This window comes from Lepisosteus oculatus, chromosome 26 (assembly GCF_040954835.1).
Source record: "Lepisosteus oculatus isolate fLepOcu1 chromosome 26, fLepOcu1.hap2, whole genome shotgun sequence".
Classification (NCBI taxonomy): Eukaryota; Metazoa; Chordata; class Actinopteri; order Semionotiformes; family Lepisosteidae; genus Lepisosteus; species Lepisosteus oculatus.
Window position 1 is genome coordinate 774,901 of NC_090721.1, and position 23,007 is coordinate 797,907.

At 45.7% G+C, this 23,007-nt stretch overlaps 1 protein-coding gene across 1 annotated transcript in view; it reads right to left on the minus strand.

Annotated features, from left to right (window-relative positions):
• Positions 1-23,007, minus strand: part of stx1a (syntaxin 1A (brain)) — a 102,180-nt gene that overhangs the window by 8,156 nt on the left and 71,017 nt on the right. Inside the window, exons 7-9 of the mRNA XM_069184133.1 lie at positions 16,818-16,891; positions 12,174-12,311; positions 9,125-9,235 (exon numbers count right to left, since the gene is read on the minus strand). Coding sequence (XP_069040234.1) covers positions 9,125-9,235; positions 12,174-12,311; positions 16,818-16,891 — 323 coding nt within the window. The remainder of the gene's footprint in view (positions 1-9,124; positions 9,236-12,173; positions 12,312-16,817; positions 16,892-23,007) is intronic.

Consider the following 23,007-nt stretch of genomic DNA (forward strand, 5'->3'; position numbering starts at 1 on the left):
TTAACCATGGAAGACAGAGGGTATTAAATAAATGTATACAAGCCCAGTCGCTACCCAGACTGGTCTCTGCTAACATGTCTCCTAGTGTTTTCAGGTCATATCTCTCTCTGCCACTGAGTTTTCACTCCTGTGGTTCTTCTGCCTTGTTGTTGGTGGTGTTCTTTTATACATTTGGAATCACTATTATTTATAACATATCCACCCAATTGTAAAACATCAATTGTTTGGGGGGACTCTTTCTAGACTTCTTCATTGCTGAAGCTGCTGTTGCCCTGACAAACCACTAGGTGGGGTGACTGATCCATATTCTAATGGAGAGCTTGCTTGGGATCCGCCAGTCCGGCGCCAGTTTGCAATCTGTACTCAGAGTCAGTGCCTTCCATGACTGGCTGAATTTGGAAACTCTTCCTGTCCCAGGAAGCATCTGTCTACCCTTCTTGCGTACCGCACGTGGCCAGACCCGAGCAACACTGCCTCTTCGGCTCGTCTGTGAGGACAGAAAGACTGCTCACCCATAATTACGCTGTCCTTTCTCATACTCTTGAGAGCTACAGCAGGGCCTCCTGTGCAGCCCCTTCTGTGATAACACAGCTGTAATAACACTATCGGATGTCACCTTGCCTGAAGGAAAGGCTGGATAATTATCATGAGCCCTGAATCTGTATTACATACCACCAGGGCAGCCTATACACTAGCAATTCTGCATGTCCTTGTCACAGCTGGTCTGGGCTCCTGCCTGATGTTCCCTCACGAAGCTGTTTCAACCCAAACTCCAATGGCTGTGGCCTTAGACAGACTGCTGTCTGCAGGTGTACGGAGTCTCTTGGCAGTGAAGAATGAAGAATGAAAACTGCAGTATGGCTACAGAAGTGCTTCTCTGCATACAGACCAGACAGCATGGCAGAGCCAACACCACTGGACACAGGCACCCCCATGGTTACAAGCCTATTATCAGCAACAGTGCTAGGATCTGATTTGAATACAAAGCACTTTTAAATCACATTCACCTTTCAAACAAGAGCAACAAAACAACAGCATTTCCAAAAAAAGCACAGTAATCGCCCCTTCACAGAAGGATACAGAACATGCACATGCTCATATGCACTTTCCTACGATTTAGAAGCAGCAGCACATCAAAGCAAGGCAGAGTGAAATGTACTGTAGTGTGACACTCCTACATTAACGCTGCTTCTTTCTGCTGTGGAACCATGTGGAGAAGCATTACATAACCCAGCTGGCACACAGCAGTTCTCAACGGCATCTGATCTACAGCACTGGCCCCGAAGTTCCAGCTCTGCGACTGTGAGTTTAATGACAACAGCCCCACCACCCACTGAGGTTTATACAGATATCAAGGGCATTAAAGACCTTCTGCAGGACCAATTTTATGCCACTGCCTTCTGAGGCACTATTAATGCTTTCTGTTGAAAATATAACCTTTAGCAGAGCAGATTAATAAAATGCAAGCTCTGGTCTTTTAATACTCAATGAAAAGTACAGTAAGGATAATAACCTCTACATTTTTCAATGGAAATTCCAGTAAAGGCAATGTTATTATACCTTGTCCATCTTCTTAGCAAATAATGACTTAACTAGCCTTTAATGAGTAGAATTTATACTTACCTAAAGCTCATACAGAAACACAGAGAAAATCTCCATGAATTAGACATACAGTATGTTATAGCACCGTGTTTGGGACTACTTTCACCAGTGCCCATTTTCAAGTTTCAAGTGACAAGAGCTCCTTCGGCTTCACTGCAGGGAATTACCCACAGTATTCTACCATCCCAGACTAACCGGACAGTTGCCCATCTGGAAACTAAGAAGTGCATGTAGGGCCGAGATAAAGCCCAGGCCCAAAGGGCTGAGGGAGTAAGGAACAAGCTAACCAGCCATCCCGCTGTTGACTCCGATATCCCGGCCCTCTCCAAGAGAAATCAACAGATTGGATCCTTGGATCTATTAGCTGCTAACAGACAAACAGGCCAGACAGGCTGAATGGCCTCCTCTTTCTTTTACACTTTCTTCCTTCTACCACCACTGCTGCCGCTGCCGCTGCTAACGAGGACTGTTAGGTTTTCAGAGGCTACATGGTGAGGAAGCTTCAGGTGACACAGCGGTTCATCAGCAGTGAAGGAGGCAGGACTTGAACTGGCAACCTCCTGGCAACGAGTCCAATCTCTGAACCACTGAACCGCCCAGCGCAGGGCGAACACCAGGCAGAGCTCCTGAGAGAAGGAGGAGAGGATGATATCCGTCCCGTCTGGGATTCCTGACTGTATCTGTGGGGTGTGGGGGGGCCTCTCAAAAGCTGGCTGACCCCTCTGGCCGCTAACTGAGCCCAATGGCCAAGGCTAGGATGAGAACAGCGAGAACGAGCGCCAGGCACACGCCTATCAAGAGCCCTTTCTGCAAGAGGAAAAACACAAGGGAAAGAGTGACTCCCAGCTGAGGAGACAAGGGCAGAGCTCCAGTCACAAACACGCTTCTTCGTTTGGCACAGGAACAGGAGAACTAGCAGCCTAAAACTGTGAACGGAAGTTATTCACTGAAGTTCAACAGGCCTCACCCAGCTGTACCTGATCACCGTCTTTAAGAAATTAGCTACATGTACGGAACTCAAACACCTCCCTTCAGTTCCTCTCCAGCACCATCTCCACCTCACAGCTGCCCCATGGCTCTTTCTGGCTGGGGTTCGAGGCTCCTCGTTCTGTGGCCTGGGGGCTGCCTCTTAACCAAGCAGGACAGGCCATACCTGCCTCACCAAGCACTCCAAACTCTCACAACGCATTCAGCTCTTGGCAGTGTTGTCACTAGTGAAATCTAGTAAAAGAGTAAAGGCTCAAGGAGATGGGTTTCCAGAATGACCTGCCCAGTAAAGGTTCTTACTGGGAGTGCAGGCTGAACTCAGGGATACTGGTGTCATGAATGATCAGATGCTGCACCAATGCTGTTTTCTCTGCCGTCTTCAAGCTTTCCCTATCACCAATGTTATGACAGTGGGATTCTGTAGAAGCTAAAGGAAGAGACGTTTACTTTCCAACTTATTTGCTTTAGTCTTGTGTTGACAGTACAAACTTAATAAACTACCTTCAAATGTGGTACCTCATTTATCGGTTTGGTTGCAGTTCTGAAAACAACGCACAACAGAAAATAGATCAAAATCTTTAATTATTGTAAAATGCCACATGCTATCAACTGGATTCAACTGGATTGGAAACAAAACAGAAGTACACATTGACGGTCAGTTACACGTGTTTGTATCATGTACCTACCGAAAACTTAATTCTCATTTTCCTTCAGCTGCAAACAGACCTCTGGAAGGAGCAGCCTTGGCCAGCTCCAACTGGTATCTCTGTTGTCTCAGATTCACCTCGTGCATCAAGCAAGCTCAGTCTGTAGTGGCCATTCTCAAGCCCACCAGAAAAGACCTGGATCTCAACCGGATCTGGACCTGGTACTGAACTCCCTGCTCCACAGCTGAAGAACCCGGATCGTGACTGACTTGACTGAGGATCATGACCGAGGTCTGGGATATAATAACTGCCAAAGCATTTTTAAAAAATGTTCTCCTTTTGGAGAGTCAAAAAGAATGTGGCTTTTTGGGCTACCCCTTACTCAAAAAACATAGTATAATTAATCAGCTGGAAAACAGGGCTTGCTGGTCATACTGAAAATAAAATCATGGTGTTCAGTACATAAGACTGCAGGAAGGTTACTTCAAGAGCAGGAGAGGTTAATGGTCTGGTTTTGGGAATCCGCCCATGTCACCTTTAAGATGAAGTAAAAACATCTGATCTTGTTGGTGTTCTGGTAGTTTGGCCGTCAGAATGACTTGACTCCCAACGTCCCCTGCAGCTACTGTACACTGCCACTGCCACAGATCAAACCAGCCTGAACAATCGCACACCAGTCACCCAGTGACACTTACATATTAGTTGGCGGGCATTTAATTGACCTAACACGGTGACAAAACAGCTTTTCTGATAAATAGGGTATTTTGCCCAGTTTCCAAAACAAACCAACTAAAAGACAAAACGATGAATTAAAATTTGGTACAATGTATGGTTTGAAGATAGTTTGTCAAGTGTGGCACAGAACTGAAGAACAACTGTGCTATTTTAAACCACCAAGTAAGAAACTGCTACAAATAAGTATTTGTTTTATCTGCATTTATGGGGATAAAAGTCGAAAATTTGTGCGTTATGAGACCAGACTTATATATAGGATCAATACAAGAGGAGAGATAGGACCTCTGTATAGAGTGCCTTGTTAAGAGTATTCAGATCCTTGCACAGATTTCAAATTTATCACTTTAAAGCTTGCAGGCTTGACAAGCCATTCACTTGAATTAGCCATTAATATTTTTATACAGACAACTTTCTCCACACATTCAAAGCAAAAAACAAAAGAAAAATAAGTAAACAGACAACTGATATGTTAGAACAAAATTCAAAACGTCATGATCTAACAACTATTCAAACACATTGCTGATGCAAACCGGAATTAATTTAGCCGCTAAAATTACCCTAATGAATCAAACAATTACCTAAGTGTACACTGTGTAAAAATATTGGTTCACGGGATTTCAGAGTAACAACACCTGTCTCTGTGAAGCTCCTTTCAGGCAAAGATTCAACCGTGAACTAGCAGACAAGTTCATGCCAAAACACCCTGTCCCTTTACATCCCTCTATAATCATTCTTAGAATCTGACTGAACTACTGAACTTCAGATTAGGCTTCAGATATCCACAGTTTAGAGCCAGACAGAGTTTCCAGCAGTGCACCAGAGCTGCTCACAACCTGGGCATGTTACAGAGTCTGGTCATTTTTCCTGATATTCAGTTTGTATCTGTATCTCTGTACTGCTGATATATTCAGGGCTTTTATATCATCTTTCACCTTTATACTATCTTATAACATCTAGTTCTAAACAATATGCTAAAATTTAATTAATAACTGTATAAACTCAATTTAAGGGATCACAGATTGTGGAAACATCTCAGCTACGTGTTCTTCTGTTAGAGCAGTGGTTCTCAAACTTTTTGGACCAAGTACCACCCCTGATCAAACCAAAGCATCCAAGTACCACCTACAAGTCCTCTTCTCATAGGAACCCCAGAAAATCTCAATGACCAACATGAGCGCGCATACTCACATAATAAATATCACATAATAAAAATATATTACTTGATACTTGATATTTAAAGGTGGCTTTTCAAAGCACTTTACAGAATGACAACAGGAACAACAACAATTAAAAATGAACAATAAAAACGCACCATTTCAGTGAGAGGGGTGAGCCTGTTCAGTCGAGCAAAGCAGATGTGAATTCATTGGTCGGGCCTCGATACAATTCACTACAGAGTCTAACAGATTTTAAATCGTCGTTTAAATCAGGCATTTTCTTGACGGCCAAGGCCTCGCGGTGGATACTGCAGTTCATTTCTGGAGCAACGTCTCGCATTCGTGCAACTACACCGCTGTGTCGGCTTGTCACCTTGTCACCGCTCCAGCACGCCTTGTATCCAGTCGATGCCACTCTCTTCGATAAACTCTCTCAGCAGCTGAAATGTGTGCGCTCCTGTAGTTCCTGTTGGTAGCGGCTTACAGAACGGAAAGTCCTCACGGGACATATCCTCAAACTCGTATCTAACGTACACGAGCAAATTGGCCAAATCAAAGCATCGACAGACTCATCTAATTGCACTGAAACACGCCCGCTCATCTTCAACAGCTCTATCAGCGTACTTTTGACATCATATCACTAGTTCTGCGAGTGACTGTCTTTCGAAGGGGGCAGCAGGTCGAGCTGTTTAGCAGCTTTTTCTCCACACATAATACGTGTCAGGTAAACAAACAGTTCTTCACACAGTGCGGGGCTTACCTGCTTTAGCAACCCGCAAGTTTGCATTTCCCACGTCTCCGTTTCAGGAGTCCGTCTCAGAACTTAAAACGTTTTTATTCCATGCGCATGGCAGCGAAACAGAGACACTCGGCATACTGTATTTTTCTCAAATTAACCTAGAACAGTCCTTACATATTTTTCTTTTATCTATCACGCTTTACTGTGCTCACAAGATTTCCAGTGTTCCAAAATCACGCCCATTCTCCTGCCTCCCTATTTGCTGGAGAACTTTTAAAAAAATACAATTGGCCGCTTACGTTCGTAGTACGCACTCCTATACAATGGTATAGAATTGCGTTGTAGCTCTTGTGTCCTCTCAAGTATTAGTGCGCGCTGTATTGTAGTATGTAGGCTGCGTATTTGACACATAAAACTCATTTTATTAAAATAGAAAATATGAAATCCTGTCCCAATTTTCAGTGCACACAAATTTCCAGGGTCATCAGACGCACCACCTGGGGGAGCTCCGCGTAGTCTGAGTACGACGGTGTTAGAGGAAACAAAAGCTCTAGTAGAGTACTTCAGGATATGCCCAATAGTACTACATTGGTTTATGATTTCATCATAATCTAAGTACAATTGTATTTTTCTAAATGACCTCACAGTTATTAAACAGTATACTACTGTTTCATAAAGATAAGTACTTTGTCTGCAACTTAACTTTTTCCATTTTTTACTTTAATTTAGGTAGCGCCCTAGTAGCAGTTTGAAACTTGTGTTCCTGTGCTCGTTAGGAAAGTGCACACCTTTATCTAAAAGATTTTCCTGGCCTTGTTCAGTTCTGATTTGTATTGTAAAAGTAGAGATAGTAGCCTCCCACTGTTTCATGGTTAATTAGCAATTAATAATCCTAAATCCTCAACATAAATCCTCAATACTTCTTCCTCTATTTGGATGCAGTACTCGTGTGCACCACAAGGTGGAGGCATTGATTCAGCTCTCCCAACAGGAGCTCCAGCTAACCCAGGCGGGAGAGAGAGACGCACACAGGCTGCCGCTTTCAATTATTCATAGGGCCCACAAGCCAGATGAAGTCATCTCCAAACACCACGCTGTTTTTTACAGACTGTTCGGAGCTCGTAACGAAGGAGATTTCAGAGAGAGCTACTGTGGAAGGTGCTATGGTGTGGAGATGGCCAGGTATAGTCGCTGTCCAGCCCCAAGGAGTGCAGTCTGCAAGTGGCTGTGAGGCCACAGGCGCCACTGTGAGGGCAGCGCTGCAGGGTGTGTGACTGTGCATCCAGACAATGCCAGAGATACAGGAAAGGTGGGGGTGGGGCTCAGTCATAAACTAGCTGTAGTGGTGAGAGTGCTTGTGGTACCACTGTGTCTAATAGCAAACATGAAGCACAGCTGATCATGTAGCTGAGGCTGCTTGAACCACACGGAGAGCACATCTCCTGCTCGCACCGACAAAGGCATCATCTCTCCCTCTCCCACGTGAGGGTCACGGCAACCTGGGGACTCTCCGCTCTCCGGAAAGATCAGGGCGCAAGGCAGGGTGGCATCCCGGACGGGACACAAACTTCGCGTACGCACACTGGAGCAATCTAGGGACAGGCGCAAAGCATAACTACAGGGCCAAGCGATCAAACAGAATGCTGGGTTTTGAGGACACTGACTCAAGAGTGTAAACATTTAATCCCGGTCCTGGAAATCTGGGTTCCAGCAGGTTTTAAATGTCACCCTTCAATCATCCATCTCCGAGGCAATCCAATCTAGGGTAAGCTTTGCCTTACACTTTTGCAAAGGAGTTGCTCAGATAAGCCAGGAGCGCTCAGCTCTGGTCAGCTCTGTCATCTGCTTGATGTGAAAATGAAACAGATCTACGCCTCTAAATCGATGATTTACGGGGGACCAGGACTTTGGGACCTTTGGAGAAGTCTCCAGAAGTAGACCGGGGTCTACAGAGAGGTCTGTGGACGTTCTGTGGGTTCAGAAGGCACAAGGATCTGACGGGCTTGACAACATCTCAGAATGGCATGCCGCATGCACTAGCAAAGCCGACTCACAGAGACAGCAGAGGTCTGCAACCACCAGGAGCCTCCTTAGCAGAAACAGCACCATTTAACCACTGTAAGGGACCAGCAGTAGACTCAAGGGTGGCCCATCCACAGACTCCATCTTGCCTCCTAGATGACCTTAAGCCTTAAGTGTGTGTACGTGTCATGGTGTGCCGTCTTTCTTTCTGCTCGTCTGCTCACGCAATGCTCATGCAAGAGCCCTGACTGTATGGTAACTGGCGAGTGTCTGGGCAGACAGGGTGAGTCTGTCTCAGAGGGTTGCTGAGCTGATTGCATTAGGATGCGGAGCAAGTAGAGAGATTTCTTGGCCTGTGCAGACCTGAGAGCAGGCAGACCTTTTTTCAGTTTCTCATACACACTAATTGTTCTTAACAGACGAAGCTGAAGTCTTGATGCAGCGGGTCCGCTTAGCTCTGTGCAGGTGTAGACGAGTGCGTTGTTTTGAAATTCATTTTTTTCTTATAGGATTGTTTTCTCACCTGAGAAGCTACTCTTTCTCATTTTGGAAAACAGGAGACTTGGGGTGTTTATTACAGCGCGAACGTGAATTGATTCTAAGAAATAAGTCCTCTGTCTTTGATAACCATTTGTTGACTAGTGTGGACTCTATAGAGTAAGACTGAGTTAATGTAAAACATTGTAAAACACGCTCCTTCCTATTCAATCTATTCTAGTCCTGTTTGTATTAGTGTGTTTTTTAAACAAACCGTGTGGATTTAAACACTGTTGCTTCTCTGTCACTGACACATGGCAGCTCACTCAGTCAGGAAACCTCGTACTTTGGGGTCCCAGAGACCACAAAGGGATTGTTTAAAGCTGGAGTGTAATAACCGCTACACTGCCCCAATCCAGCTGTGCTGTGGAGTCTTTATTCGGAAGGGTACAGTACATGTCGAATGATGAAGTCCGGAAGTTGGAACAGGTCTCGTTAAGCAGAGAGAACTCTGTTATAATGTTCTGGTCTCTTCTCTCCACTATCACTCTGCTGCTGGATGGGCCCAGAGGACACCTCCTCCTCTTCATGAAACACACTTCTGACGCATCTCAGCAAAGACACTGGACGGTGACGGAGGCAGACCCTGCTCAATCAGAGCGCAGCGGGCCCGTCTGAGGACCAGCCTGTGGCTGTGGCTGCTCTGGAGGCTTCTTTGGTTGCAGACTTCCGCCTCACCCTGACCCATGACCACTCACCCTCCTCGCCTTACTCTGGTACTTTACAGCCTTCTTGGTGTCAGACACGGCCCTTTCCACATAATCCACCGAGTGCTCCACGTTGTACTCGATGCGGTCGATCATCTCCCCCTGCCGCCAGCACAGACACACAGACACAGAGACACAGAGAGGGGTGTTGAGAGACGGTTTGGGGACGGGCCACGTGGCCACTCACCCGCTGGCCCCGGCCCTTGGTGCGGCCGGCCCGCTGGGTTTCCTCTCTGGCCCGCTCCACGAAGTCCGCAGCGGCCAGCACGTTCTGCTCGATGTTGTCTGCCAGCTCCCCCTGGAGGCCGAGAGCAGAACCCTCTCTGAGAAGGAGCCCGTTCCTGCAGCACCAGTCTGTCTAAAGGTCTTATAGTTGCCCGTCATCACAATATCAAAGAGCATTGCCTGGAGGGCTTCTGGGGGGTGACTGATGCCTGTTTGGGAACTTATAGCGATGTATAGAGGATCTGGAGAGCACCAAAGAGAACACACTCAAGGTGCTGGTGCGCCGAATCCAAGCAGTTTTGCAGGAGTTTTAGAGTCTGAGTACAGCTCTGGTCACCCTCTGTTATTACTATGAATGGGTGTTTAGAAGTGGCCATTGCATGTGCATTAGAACAGAACTACACACCTCACACATGGTTTCTGATAGAGTTCTTTCTGACTTTCAGTTATCTGTGAAATGTCACATCTAACAGGTGTGTGTTATTTAAAATGCACTAAAAAGCCAGGTCAGGTCAGGCCAGGATCTACAGATGCCCCTGGCAGACTGACTGGACTGCCCCTGGGGGTAGCTCAGCAACAGCCTGGAAGGGCAGGGAGCTCATCAGATCCTCGATTCAACTGCGGCCTTCCTGGGGGTCATGGTTCTGCCCGGCATGTGACACCGCAGCGTCTCAGGACGTCAGTCACCCTGGTACCAGGAATGGAAGGAAATCCGGAAATCAAGGAATTTTCTTGATTTCGTCCACAGGCAACTTTAAGACCTTTTAGATTTATTTATCACTTAAATTTAACTTATAAGTTAAAATAAATGTAATAAGATTATCACCACTTCACTGTCTCATAACTTTAAACTATTCAGACCAAACGTCCCCAACGATATTTATTATATTTCTCCAGCTACACTTCCAAAATGATCAAGTTTACTTTTCAATTGACACTCTGTTAACAAGGGACGAGAGCTGTACATCTGTTTTGCTCACCAGGACACCTTTAAGGCTTGTGGTGTCTTTCAAGAGCATGCAGTCGCTGCGCATATGGCAATGGCTCTGGCCATTTCACAATGCTGCTTTGTTTTCCTTTCTTGTTTTTGTTTTGTCTTCTAATTCTGATTTTCTCATATCTTAAGACATACCATAAACCCAAACAGTGTTCTTTGTCAGACACAATCTTAAAATACACACGTATCACATGTTAAAAAGAGAATCAGAAGACTGTTCAGCTGGTTCTGCATTTCAGTGTTAGACTATTCAACTATGAATATTAGGAATACTAATTAAGAAACCAAGTGAAAGAGTCCAGCACAGCAATGTGGCTGAGGTTATGAAGAAGTATTCGTTTTCCAAAGGATATGGATCTAAATGCTGGGTTGCCTACTGCCAGAGCAAACAATGTGTTTGTAACACGTCAAACGCAGCAGATCTGTAATATGCTTTGGTTCCAAGTAGTTGAGCTGCCTGTGTTTCAGAGTGTACAGCTGAGCACTATGGACAGTCACTATGCAGAGGAAGAGTGTGACAGCATGCAGAGGAAGTGTAGGTTTGTGGAAACACTCCAGCACTCATACGGGGTTCAGAAAGCAGGTTACCTTGTGTGTTTAGGGCGTGGTCCGAGTTAGCAGCATGGTGCTGAAACAACCTGTATTGGGTTAGTGCAGAGAGAGGCAAAGACACAGCACAGCACAAATACACCGCATAACGGCAGTCATAGGTTAGTCTACTAATTATCTTAGCTCATGTGTTCTTATTCAGGGAGCTAAGAAACAGGTTAGAATGTTAGACACCTTAATTCTACCACAGACTCAGAGCAATATCTATTTTACAGTGCTCATTAAAGAATTAATAATAATTAATTGCATTTGTTTTGTTTTAATTCCAAAAGATATAAAGTGCTCTACACATAGGAGGGGACACACTTCATCCACCACTGAAGTACCGCCCCTCCTGGATGATGTGGAGCAGAAATTCAGGCCCAGCAGCCCCAGCACAGCAGATGAGAAACTGCTTCAGCATTTGAATTAAGGGAGAATATTACCTTCAGCAGACTGTGGAAGCCCACAGCGTAACACAAGCAAGACGCCAGGGTTAATATCTCTATTCTTACAAGTGGCACAATGAGAACTTCAATGACAGTCAGAATCCCAGTTTAACATTTGAGCCGGAGGACATCACCTCCTACACACGGTGTCAGTCAGTCACTATACAGAGACAATGGCTTGGAAAACCTGATCTAGAGGGAAGGACACCACCTACTGGTCTGGCAACACCACTCAGAGCAGGAACCTGCGTTTTCCTCCCATCCCAGCTCTGACAGAAGGGGTCAGACAGAACACATCAGGCTACGATGTGGTAATGCCACTGTCAATTGCAATTGTATTTGCATTAGAAAATGTATTTTCTAACTTAGTGCTAATACTAGGCTTTGTACAGTATCTAACCATTTCACCTAAGCAACAAAAAGTCAGTCAGGTAACTTGCATGCGGTTGTGAGTTTCACAGATGTCAGCCGAACCTTGGAGTGACCTTCGAAGAACAAGTCAAAGAGCAGGCTGACAGCCTGGCCCGAGAGAGCCACAGTCCTGCAGGTTATAGGTCATTGTACGCAGTCAGTGACCAGACACCAGAAAATATATAGGTTAATGCATAACTTAGCAATCCAGTAAGTTCCAAGTTTCAATATTAGGTGGTAACAAAAATCCAGTAATTGAAGATCACAGCTCTGCAGGACCCAGGGTGGGGACACCTGCCACTGGCTATCAAACTTGACCAATAGGAGGTGCTGGCTGCCCAGCCACCAGTGCAGCAAACAGACTCCTCACCTGGCTCTCCACCAGCATGGCCATGTCCATGAACATGTCGTGCAGCTCCCGGATGCTGTTCTCCAGCTTGATGATCTCATTGTGCCGGGTCTCGATCTCGTTCATCGCCTGCTTCGTGATGTTGGAGTCCATGATGATCTGGGGGAGAGGGTGGGTACAGGAAGAGAGGCTGGTCAACTAAGAATCCACCTCCTGCTGACCGCTCCTGAACCACCAGGATAATAATAATAATATTGCTCACACTTATATAGCGCTTTTCTGGATGCTCCACTCAAAGCACTTTACAGGTAATGGGGATCCCCTCCACCACCACCAGTGTGCAGCTCCACCTGGATGATGCGACAGCAGCCATAGTGCACCAGTACGCTCCCCACACATCAGCTCTCAGTGAGCAGAGCGATGAAGCCAGTTCAGAGATGGGGATTATTAGGAGGCCATGATTGGTAAAGGCCAGGGGGAAATTTGGCCAGGACGCTTGGATAATCCCCTGGGATTTCTAATGACCACAGAGAGTCAGGACTTCGGTTGTACATTTCATCTGACGGACGGCGCCTTTTTACAGTAAAGTGGCCCGTCACTATACTGGGGCATTAGGACCCACACGGACCGCAGGGAAAGCGCCCCCTACTGACCCCACTAACACTTCTTAAACCAGCAACCTTAGTTTTTCCCAGGAGGTCTCCCATCCTGTTACTGACCAGGCTCACACCTGCTGAGCTCCAGTGGGCTGCCAGCTGTGAGCTGCAGGGTGATATAGCTCAAGGGCCCAGGACAGAAAGGTTGGAAAGAAACTCTAAGATATGTTTATTGATTCGTTAACTCTGTCCAACATTAACAATAACTTTTAGCCTGGAGTATGGAAGACATGTTTATAGGAACATATACCCATCCGTTCAGCACTTCTGTCACTCTGAAACTGAGGTCCTCACCCTGAAAACTGCCACCACCCGTCTCTGCTGAAATCCATGATTTAAACAGAGAAATAACATGGTGCTTCCTAAATAAACGACCATACGCCTGGATGGAAACAGAAACGAGTCCTGAAGACTGTGCTGTGGAGCTGTGCTCATCGGGTGTTTCCCCCACCCCCCCGCTTGCAGAAGAGACAGGGAATGTGACTGTAGTTCCCAGTTTTAATCATCGCTTCCCAACGATCTCATGATCTGCCACACTCAGACACCTCCGATTTCATTGCTTAGATTTCTTACACAGCATGTTAGTGTACTTTATTGGGAGTTAATCCCAGGTGTTCAGCAAATCTGAATCATTTCTATTTATAGGTGAGATGTACAGTATGTCTCCAGCTCCAACTTCCTAAATGTAGAGCTCTGTGTCAAGCATTGACTCTTACACAAATACTTAACCAGCCACCTGGGATTTCTTAAGTCCACACTGAGCCTGAAGTAGCTGTGGGTTAACTCTGCCATCACACACACCTCGTTCAAAACGCTATCTAGTTTCCTAGACTTGCATTCTTTTTAACCTCAGATTGTGTGACAAGTCTTTCAGTCCAGGACTTATTCTTGCTGTTATTTTCTATCGCTTTCCAGAGCATCACGGCTTTCTGTCATGGTACAGTGACAAAAGTTTTTAATCTAACACTGAACAGCAGGAACCTTTTCCAGATTTTATTTCATCCTTAACAGTTATTTTGCTGTTGCAATTTACTTTAAATTTCTCTCTTGGCCTAACTATTTTTTTTACCTGTGCTTGCAGTACATTTAACTAGATCCTGTTGTTTTTAAAATAATTTTATCATTTTAGATATATAAAGTTCTATTTGTTCTTGTTTGTTGAATGATTTGATACCGTTTTTTAGTTTGGTATTTATTCACTTGTGGGATAAATTTGTCCTGTCCTTGAGTTTGGAAAGGTGCTTTATAAATAAAAGTTGTTATTATTACACAAATTCTTAATTTCATTATACAGTGTTGAATTACAATTAATGCCTGCTTGTGGAATTTGATACCATCCTCCTAACCGTGTACCTTTGGAATGTTTTGTTAACGAGCCTAATCCACACAGATTCAGAGACTCTTGATTCCTCAGGCTTTAGTTCCTGTATCCGAAGTCTTGTTTTGACCTACAGAGCTACACCGCCCCCCTCTTCAATCTCTCCTGTCTCTCCAGAGCAGGGCGTATCCACCAGTGCTGCATTCAAGCCCAGTAGTTGCAGTCAGCTATGTTTCTGTGATTCCAGTAACACTGTAATTGCCTTCCAGTGCAGTGGCTGTAGTGTACCTTGTTTCTAATAGCTTAGCTGATGCTTTGTCTCGTTTTTCTCTTTGGTTCTCCCTTGGTCTTTCCTCCCCATCTGACTTCATCGTGGTTTCTCCCCCTTCTGTCCCGGCTGGAGCCCTACAGTAACTGGAACCTGACTTTCTGCAGACGCCTGTACTGTATCACACAGGTCCCTGCTGTGAGAGTGTGTCTGCGCCACCTCCTGCAACGTGTCAGACTGACTTCTCACTACTTCACAGTTTACCCACAAGCCAGAAACACTCAGCTAAAAAATAAAAAAAATGTCTAGAACTGCACTTTAAACTGTAAGCTCAGATAGATAAAGCCTTTAGCCAGCTGGTTTCTTTTAATAAATGATAATATAACCTCTGCCTGCTTGTACGGACGTTGACAGACAGCAGTATGATGAAGACTGGGCAGGAGATGATGTTCCGATCAGCTGCTAGTATCTAGCAGGGAGGGGAGGGTTGTGGGTTGATCTCGGGGATCTCTTTATGGATCTAGATCCTTTACTGGGGGAGAGCCAGAACGCGGACAGAGCCGCTGGATTCTTCCTCGGGCTCTTCCTCATCACACCCGTCTAGTGCCCCTTGTTTCAAAGCCTTATAAACTCAACGTTGCTTTATTTGTGGTGTGAAATAGTCTTTCCTGCATGGATGGTGGTGGTGGTGGGGGGGTGCAGAATCGATCAGATTTATGGAAACCTGTTGCCACCAGCTTTCCAAACGGAATGGCGTTGCCATGGCTACGGTGGTGTGATGTACATATTAAAAACTCCCGCCGCGAACGCTGGTGTGGACGGGAGAAAGCCCCACTCCTCGCAGGGAGGAGGAGAGAAGAAAGACGGGAAAACTCATTCTGCTCCATCGGCATGGGATACAACCCAGTGGTGCTCTTCCACAGGGCTCCAGAGGGCCGTGACGGGTTGGGAAGTCCCAGCATCACTGCAAACAGCTTCTGAAGAGCCTTCACACCCAGACAGGGGATCAAAGAGGGCAGCTGGTCCAACAGCAAAGAAAGACGCAATTCAATTGTTTCCAAAAATGCAACTTAAAAGCCTCCGTTGAAATTCAGGACACATTAGATTAAAATAGAGTAACTGGCGTTCCTAAAGCCAGCTCTGTGAAATAAGTCAAACGTCAGCGCAGACATCTAGGATCTTTTCTATTTGTCCTTAGAAATGTTTGTTTCAAAGACACCTGCCTGAATGGACATTAGAAATGTTACCCATCTTTAAAAATGATCCTCTTGAGATGAAAGCGTTTTTTTCTCAACGTTCTGAAAAGTCGAACAGAGAAATAAAAATATTTTCATTTGCTGTTCTTTAGTAGGGTGTGATCACTGTGCAGCACCTGGAGGTGCAGAGCACGTAAAAGGGGTTTGATGCATTTCATCGAAAACATGATGGCTTCAGCTTGAGTGAAAAAAGGCTGTCTTATTTTCTCCCTGCGACATTAGAGGGCAGGAGAGGTTTGAGGGGTTAAGCATCTGGCGCAATATCAGTTGGTTTTGCAGTGAGTAGAACGTGTGAGCTGGTGGTCTCGCAAACTGAGCGCCCTCAAACAGGGAGAGATAATAACAGCAATTCCACATGTTGATGCAGCACATTCATCCACATCAATCCCAGAGGGCTTTGCAGATTTGGCTGGGCTGCCTTCCTGACTCACGGAGGCGCAGGCCCTCTGGGATGGCGCAGCCCCTCTGGGATGGCGCAGCACCAGGGGGAGCAAAATTCTAAGAGCCTCCGTACATTTCGCTTCAATAAATTGGTTAGAAATGAAAGATTGTGAGAGAGGGCTGAAATACGTAGAGAGTATTTGGTGTTTGGTGTGACTCGACTAGCGGAGGGAACAGCAGCCCAGCTGCGAGGTCAGAGCTGCCCAAACGCCCCTCACTGCTTGAGGAAGACTACACGGGGAGGGGGGCGAGAAACATCTGTGAAGGGAAGTCCTGGGTGCGAAAACTTACATAAGTAGACAGGCGCAAATGTGTGAGATTGGAATTCAACCACTCCTGAACCTCTCTTATAAACCTCTGAACTTTAAGAAAGTGGACGAAAAACAGAACCACAACCTCAGGAACTTCTGAACAGTGTCAAATCTTCGTTTAATCACCGTAATCACCACTTGTAGTCAAAACCTCCGATATTTTACTGCTCAAGCATGTAAAGACAGTGGAGCTCTGTTCTACTCATTTGCTGGTGTTCTTGATTAGCTGATGGAATTAACTCTTAATTTAATCAACGACATGGAGCCCTTGAGTTCCAGTTCTAAAGAGATAAAGGCCCAGGGTGGCCTAGAGAAAACATCGGCTTGTACCCAGGAGTGAAAACTACAGCAGGCAGGCAAGTGGACGAGCGAGAGACTGGCGCTACCAGGGGCGAAGACGGGCAGCAGGACTCACCCCCGAGGTGAAGATGGCAGGGTTGTCGCTCTCCAGCATGCTTTCCAGCTCCTCGTTAGTCGTGTTCCTGCCAGCTGCAACGACACGCAAGAACTCCAGGTCAATGAGTTTTAATGACTTGAAGTCACATAAGCAGGAATTACGTCAGCTGTCATTTTGATGACGAGTTTAAGTTCAAGAGGAGGAAGAGGATCAAGAATCAGATGTTATTAGAAGCACATTTGCTGGACTAAAACCGGAAACCATTATTTTACCCAAAGAGTTCACATTCATGGACTAAATAAAGACAGACAGTGACATGTAATGAAGGCTAATTTGGAGTCTTACACAACCTGGGTTGATATAATTATGCAAAGGAATTTGGTGTAGGATATAAGCTATGATGATTTGCTCTGATGATCCTGAATGACCTGTTCTTATCTTAAAAATGTGTAGGTTTCTGGCAAAGTACAGTAAACCTGTTTAATAACCCTTCTCCCAGCCATAGTCAGCAATCCCAGAATACCCATCAGAGCCCACACTGCCCAGCTGCTCAGGTCGACCCAAAAGCATCAAGAAAGTCCTGTCAGCGCCAAGGTGCCCCTGTCTTCTCACAATTAACAACTTGAGCACGTAAGCGACGACCGCATCATTAATGTCTGCTCGTTCCCTGAAACAGCTGCTCCTGCACATTAGGAGGCTGAACCATTGTCAGACAGCCCAGCAACGTCTGAGATGGAAGAACAGCAGAGGATTGCAAACTGGAGCAAGGGCATGGGTCACCAGGGTTAGAGCACATAGTCGAAGTGCAGAACAGAGACCGCACCTGAAAGCATAGCTAGAGGCTTTCATTTTAGACAGCGAGAGGCTTTGATTTTCAATGTTTATATCTTGACAGGCTGCCTTCCTTTAAAGCTTTAATGACTTATCATTAAGACAGCAACATTCCTTATCTAGTGCGATGATGTCTACAGCTTAAACAAGATCAATTTTATTTTTTACAGCTTCTGTTTTCTTAAACATACAGTACATATTTTCAAGGTGCTTGAAATTAACGAATACAGATCCATGGTATTTTAAAACGAACTCCCAATTGCTTGTTTTTCCTAAAATACTTCACCCACCCTTCACAGAAAACGTCATCCCTCTCCACGAACATTTGGGTCTGCTTGGTTTTGCATTCCTTGGCTGTGCCGTATCTATACTCTTTATCAGGGCAGCGGAGCTCAGTGCAAATCAATAAGGGCTTGCTGAACACTTTAATTACCTGCCTCTGCTCAAGGTCAATTAGTTTCACCCCCGCAACAGCTAATTGTGACACAAGTGAATTGCTTGTCTTTAATTTCAATGGATGTGCAACACCTGCTGCAGGAGAAAAAAAAACAGAGGGCTTTGAATTTGGTCTTTTTCATCTACCTCTAGGGAAACACATGAGAGCTGTTGCAATTCCCCCCCTAGTGGGGATCAGGATGGAGATCAATCACTGTCCCAACACCTCCCCCTGGGAAATACAGCCCTCCACTGCTGCCCCACACTCTCTCCCAGCACCAGGCTGGGTCAGAGCAAGGCTTCCACAGCTGCAGGGTCCTCTGCTGAGCGGGCAGCACACAGCTCTGACGGGGGTTTCAGAACGGCAGGGAGGATGAGTGAATGATGTGCCCCAGAAAAAGAAATTGCAGGGCCCAAAATGAGGTCAGACAGGAGCTGTGTTCAGCTCTCGAACACAGGGAAACTGTAGGGAACTTTAATCCTACTTGTGGATTTCTGGAAACGCACACCAGGGGGTTTCAGAACGAACAGCGGTGTTTAAAACCGAGAACAGGAGACACTGCTTTACACAAAGGGCTGTGGGAGGAGGGGACAAGCTTCTGAGCCATGTTGTTGAAGCCAATACCCTGGCTTCTTTCAAGAACCTGCTTTATGAGCTCCTTGGATCAATTAACTACGAACTACTAAATGGACTACATGGACTGACTGGTCTTTTCTCACAGATAACCTTTCTTTTGCTCTTATGTAACCCTACGTTTAAACAATACAAGGGATAGCTGCAATTGATGAGCAGCCCAAAGCCTAACTTTGCCATTGTGGTGCTGTGCTGTCACAAGGTTAGTGGGATTCCTTGTGCTCCATCCTCCAGATAAATTACAAATCCCAGGTCCTGACGGAAGAGACCCTGATTGACATCGGTTAAAGAACCAATGACTCTTTTATTAGCCAGTGACAGCAGGCACACACAGAAAGCCCTTGAAAAAGATCAGCAAACTCCAGGCTTGTTTACTAGAGTGCGACAGGGGCACGATGACATCACGGCTGAGAGCGGCCCGATGTCCGCAGGGAGGAAGAGCACAGCCCCGGGGACGCTCACTCGAGCAGCACCGCCACGTCCTCCTTTCTGTGATTTAACAACCTCTGATCAAGCCAGTAGGCACGAGGGGGTGGAGAGAGAACGGGAAGAAAAGAGAGGGAGTCGTCATGGCCTGACTGCAAGGGCTGAAAAACAGGTTCAGGCAGTTGGTGCAGTGGTGATTACTTTCATGGCCTGAATACTGATATAGCCCGTCAGTGACATTTCCAGAGTTTTGCTCCCTCTACTCTGCTCGGCTTTTAGCTCTCTGTCAGTGTTGCATGTAGCTCGTGCATGTGTGGCATCTTCAAAGCCTACTGTGCATCAACAAGGATATAATATAAGACAGATCCTGCATAGCAGACTCCCTTGCTTTGATTTTTTTACCCAGCTGTAATGTCCTGGGAAATTCAAGCACATAGCAAATCCTGTTTTTCTTGTAGTGGACACAGGTATGGGGTGTTGAATTAATACATAAAAAATGATGATGTACTAGGCGAGATTCAGTCAGAATTTCAACATCAGAGAAGCACAAAGAATTAAAACTCACTCTGAAGGTAAAATTCAAAATAATGTTTATTAAAATAAAAACAGAGCTTGGCTGTCCAAAGGTTCAGCCTGGCCTTTGTCAGCTTAGACATCATCTTCCTCGTCTTTATGCAAGACGTAGATAATCACATTTGCAAAGTTAATTGCTATCGTTGTCATTACTAAAAAAATCTCCTACAGTATCAGTGAAAAAAAGATATTAAACTTCCTAAGCAAGACTTCACAACACAGCTAGCCCTCAGTCCAGAGAAGGCATGTGTCCATGTGACTCATGCCAGATCTGATTTTTCTTTTGTTGTTTTACTATCTTTTGGGCATCAAGTCTTTCCTGCTTTTACAAGGGTTCTAATTAGCAGAGTTTGCAATGATAATACCTTGCATTTATAAAGAACTTTTCATCTTAAAGTGATTTATTCATACAGGAGGGCACAAATATCATCTACCTGTGAAGCGCAGCTCCTGATTGGTGACACACAGCAGCCTCGCTGCACAGCAGGTCAGGGAAAGGAGTGAGAAGCTGATCTTTGCTGATCTTTTGTATAAGTGCATAAGTGCAGTTTGATGTCAACATCAGTACTGATCCTATGCTCTGCAGACATGCCAACAGGTCATCACTTTAGGAAGGCATTAGACAACAAGCAGTGGAAACACCAGAAAAACGGCCGATGAGTCTGGACCACTGACCACTTCAAAAACACCAAGCAAGAAAACCACAGACACTGAGCTTTCTACCCATGTGGCATCTATCGCTGTTCAGGCCTCTTCTCTCACGGCATCCTGCCTTCTCTCAATTATTCCAATTTCCTGAGAGAGGAAGTCATCAAAACACATCTCCCTTTGGTGCCATGAACCGCTGAGCCATATGAGAGGACGCCTTGCTCATCTCTGGCAGCAGGGGATGCAATGTCAAGCAGGGAGGAATGGCCAGGTTCCAGGCTGACTCAGGAAGGAGAGAACAGGCCACACGTGAGACTCAATAGTTCTGAAAAGGGTAACACGCGTAAAGGAAGTGCCATTTCTTTTTTTAATGAATGCATTTCATTTTGCATAGGTGAGGTCATGGTAATTAGTGTCAACCAAATTATTTTAACATTATTATAGGAATTAATAAAAGAGGAGACTCATTACACACATTGTGCCAGCACATCTGAGGTGGATCTCAGAGGAATCTCTTCTCTGCAAGCTTCCAGTCTCATGGGCTAGAACTGGGTCTGACACATCACCTAATCAACTGCTGTCTGAGTTTACACTGAAATCATACAGCCGTACTGTGTTTCAGAGGACGTGTGAGTTTTGTCCTGGGGCTGGTGTGGGTTTTCAGGTATGTCAGTAGGTTGGTTATTAAGGGGTTCCAAACTGGTAGGTAGAAAATTAAAAAAAAGCAAACAGAAAATTAAAATAAAATTGGGAAAGGCTTTTTTTCTTGCCTTAATCGCAAACCCATTCTGGTTCAAAGGGATGAGAGCAAAGCTGTTACGATCTGCTTCTGAAACATTACATCAGCTTCCCTCCACCAGTGCAACTGAAAAGTACCTCACAGAGCACAGAAACCATGAGCACCACCATCGCTCCAAACGAGCCCGTCAAAGTCCCAAACACGCTAAATACCTCAGATTCCTCACCTCCTTCTTTTCTGACTGGTAAAACCCAGCATCCCTTGAAGAGTGACACTATTTCTTATATTGTATTAGCCACTGGAATATGACTGAACATGCAGATCAGGTCTTACAAACATTTCTCAGTGCCGGAGCTCTTGCAGGCTTGAAGCATAACCTTCATCTTTAAACTGAAGTTCAAGTTGGAAATACTGCCCCGAGTCAGATCCAAAGTTCACGAGAGGATGCCTCTGGCACACAGGGGCGACAGGTAACAATAAAGGGGACCTTCCACAGGCGTCCCCAGGGTTGATGAGGTGGGTGCTCCACCCTGGGGCCCACACTATGGGAGCTGCTGAGCTGCAACATCAAGCTGCCCACTGTGACCTTTCTAGCAAGGCCTGCAGCAGCTACACACACAGATGTAAATATAGACAGGGATTGATAAAGAGAGGAATTGAACACACAAATGACGTTGCTTGTTTGCCTTTTAATCTAAACTTGATATACAGAGAATGTATTGGGACTGTGAAAAAAAAGGTCATTTTGGCTGTGTACTAATGAAATAATGTACACAATACAATAATGAGTATTGTGGGGTCACGGTGCAGGGAACTGAGGTCCCTGTCACTGTCATTTGCCCTGACTCCCACAAACCCCTCAGGGTGTCCCCTGGGTCCCTCAGTGAATCGCACCCTCGGGGTCTGAGTTCTACCGGTCCGTGAACAGAGCGGGACTGCGAGTGCAATGAGATCCAGGGCAGGCTTGAGCCCCTCAGAGCCGCTTGCACTTTCACTGGTACGTGTGTGGCCTCACAGGGGTGACACGTGACATACAGCAAGGTAGCAGGACTGGAAAAGCTACAGAGACTGCTTGCCTTTGGAGGTTCAAGAGCAGCACTAAGCCAGATAGGCTGTAATCAACGTGGGAAAGCCATCCAGGAGGAGAGGAAATGATAGCCCAGTCAGTGACACTTTTTGTCAGTGCAGCAAAATGCCACTGAAACAAGCCCCACCTGATGCCATCAGAGGTGCAGGTTTGGGGGAGAACACCCTTAAGAAAGAGGTACGATTGCACATTCCAAATTGGATTAAGTACAGTGTGTTAGCACACCCCCTGCCAGGGTAGGGATTTCAAAACCTGCTGGAATAGAACATAATTAGACAGTAAAGGAAGATTCAAAAGCACTCCACTGCATGACTGAGCACTTGCAGAAGGACAAAAAACCAGCAGGCCCGAAGTGAGGAGACAGGAAAAGCAGAGTAAATATACCTGCTGACAGCTCAGAGCTGGTTTGAATCCATCTCAACAGGGACACAGAGGAACAGTCCTGATTTTTGTAGAAGCAGTTTTTACATACATGCCTTTTCTCAACTGGTTTATCCAGTAAAGGGTGGTGGGGAGCAGGCGAATGCAGGACAGGCCCTTTACAGGACACTAGTTTATCGCAGGACAGACGCACAGACACACTCACACCAGAACCAATATTTCACAGAAGCCTATAAACCTACAAGCATGCTTTTATTTTGTGGGAGGAAACCCATGCCAACACAGGGAGAACATACAAACCCCATGCAGAAAGCAGCCCAGGTCCAGAATTGAACCCAGAGCCCCATTGCAAGGTTGCAATGCTAACCACTGCTGAATGCCAAATGATTGGCAATGAGATCGGACCTTCTCTCTGAACAACACCCCACTGCCTCACAGTGAGGGCAGAAGCTCC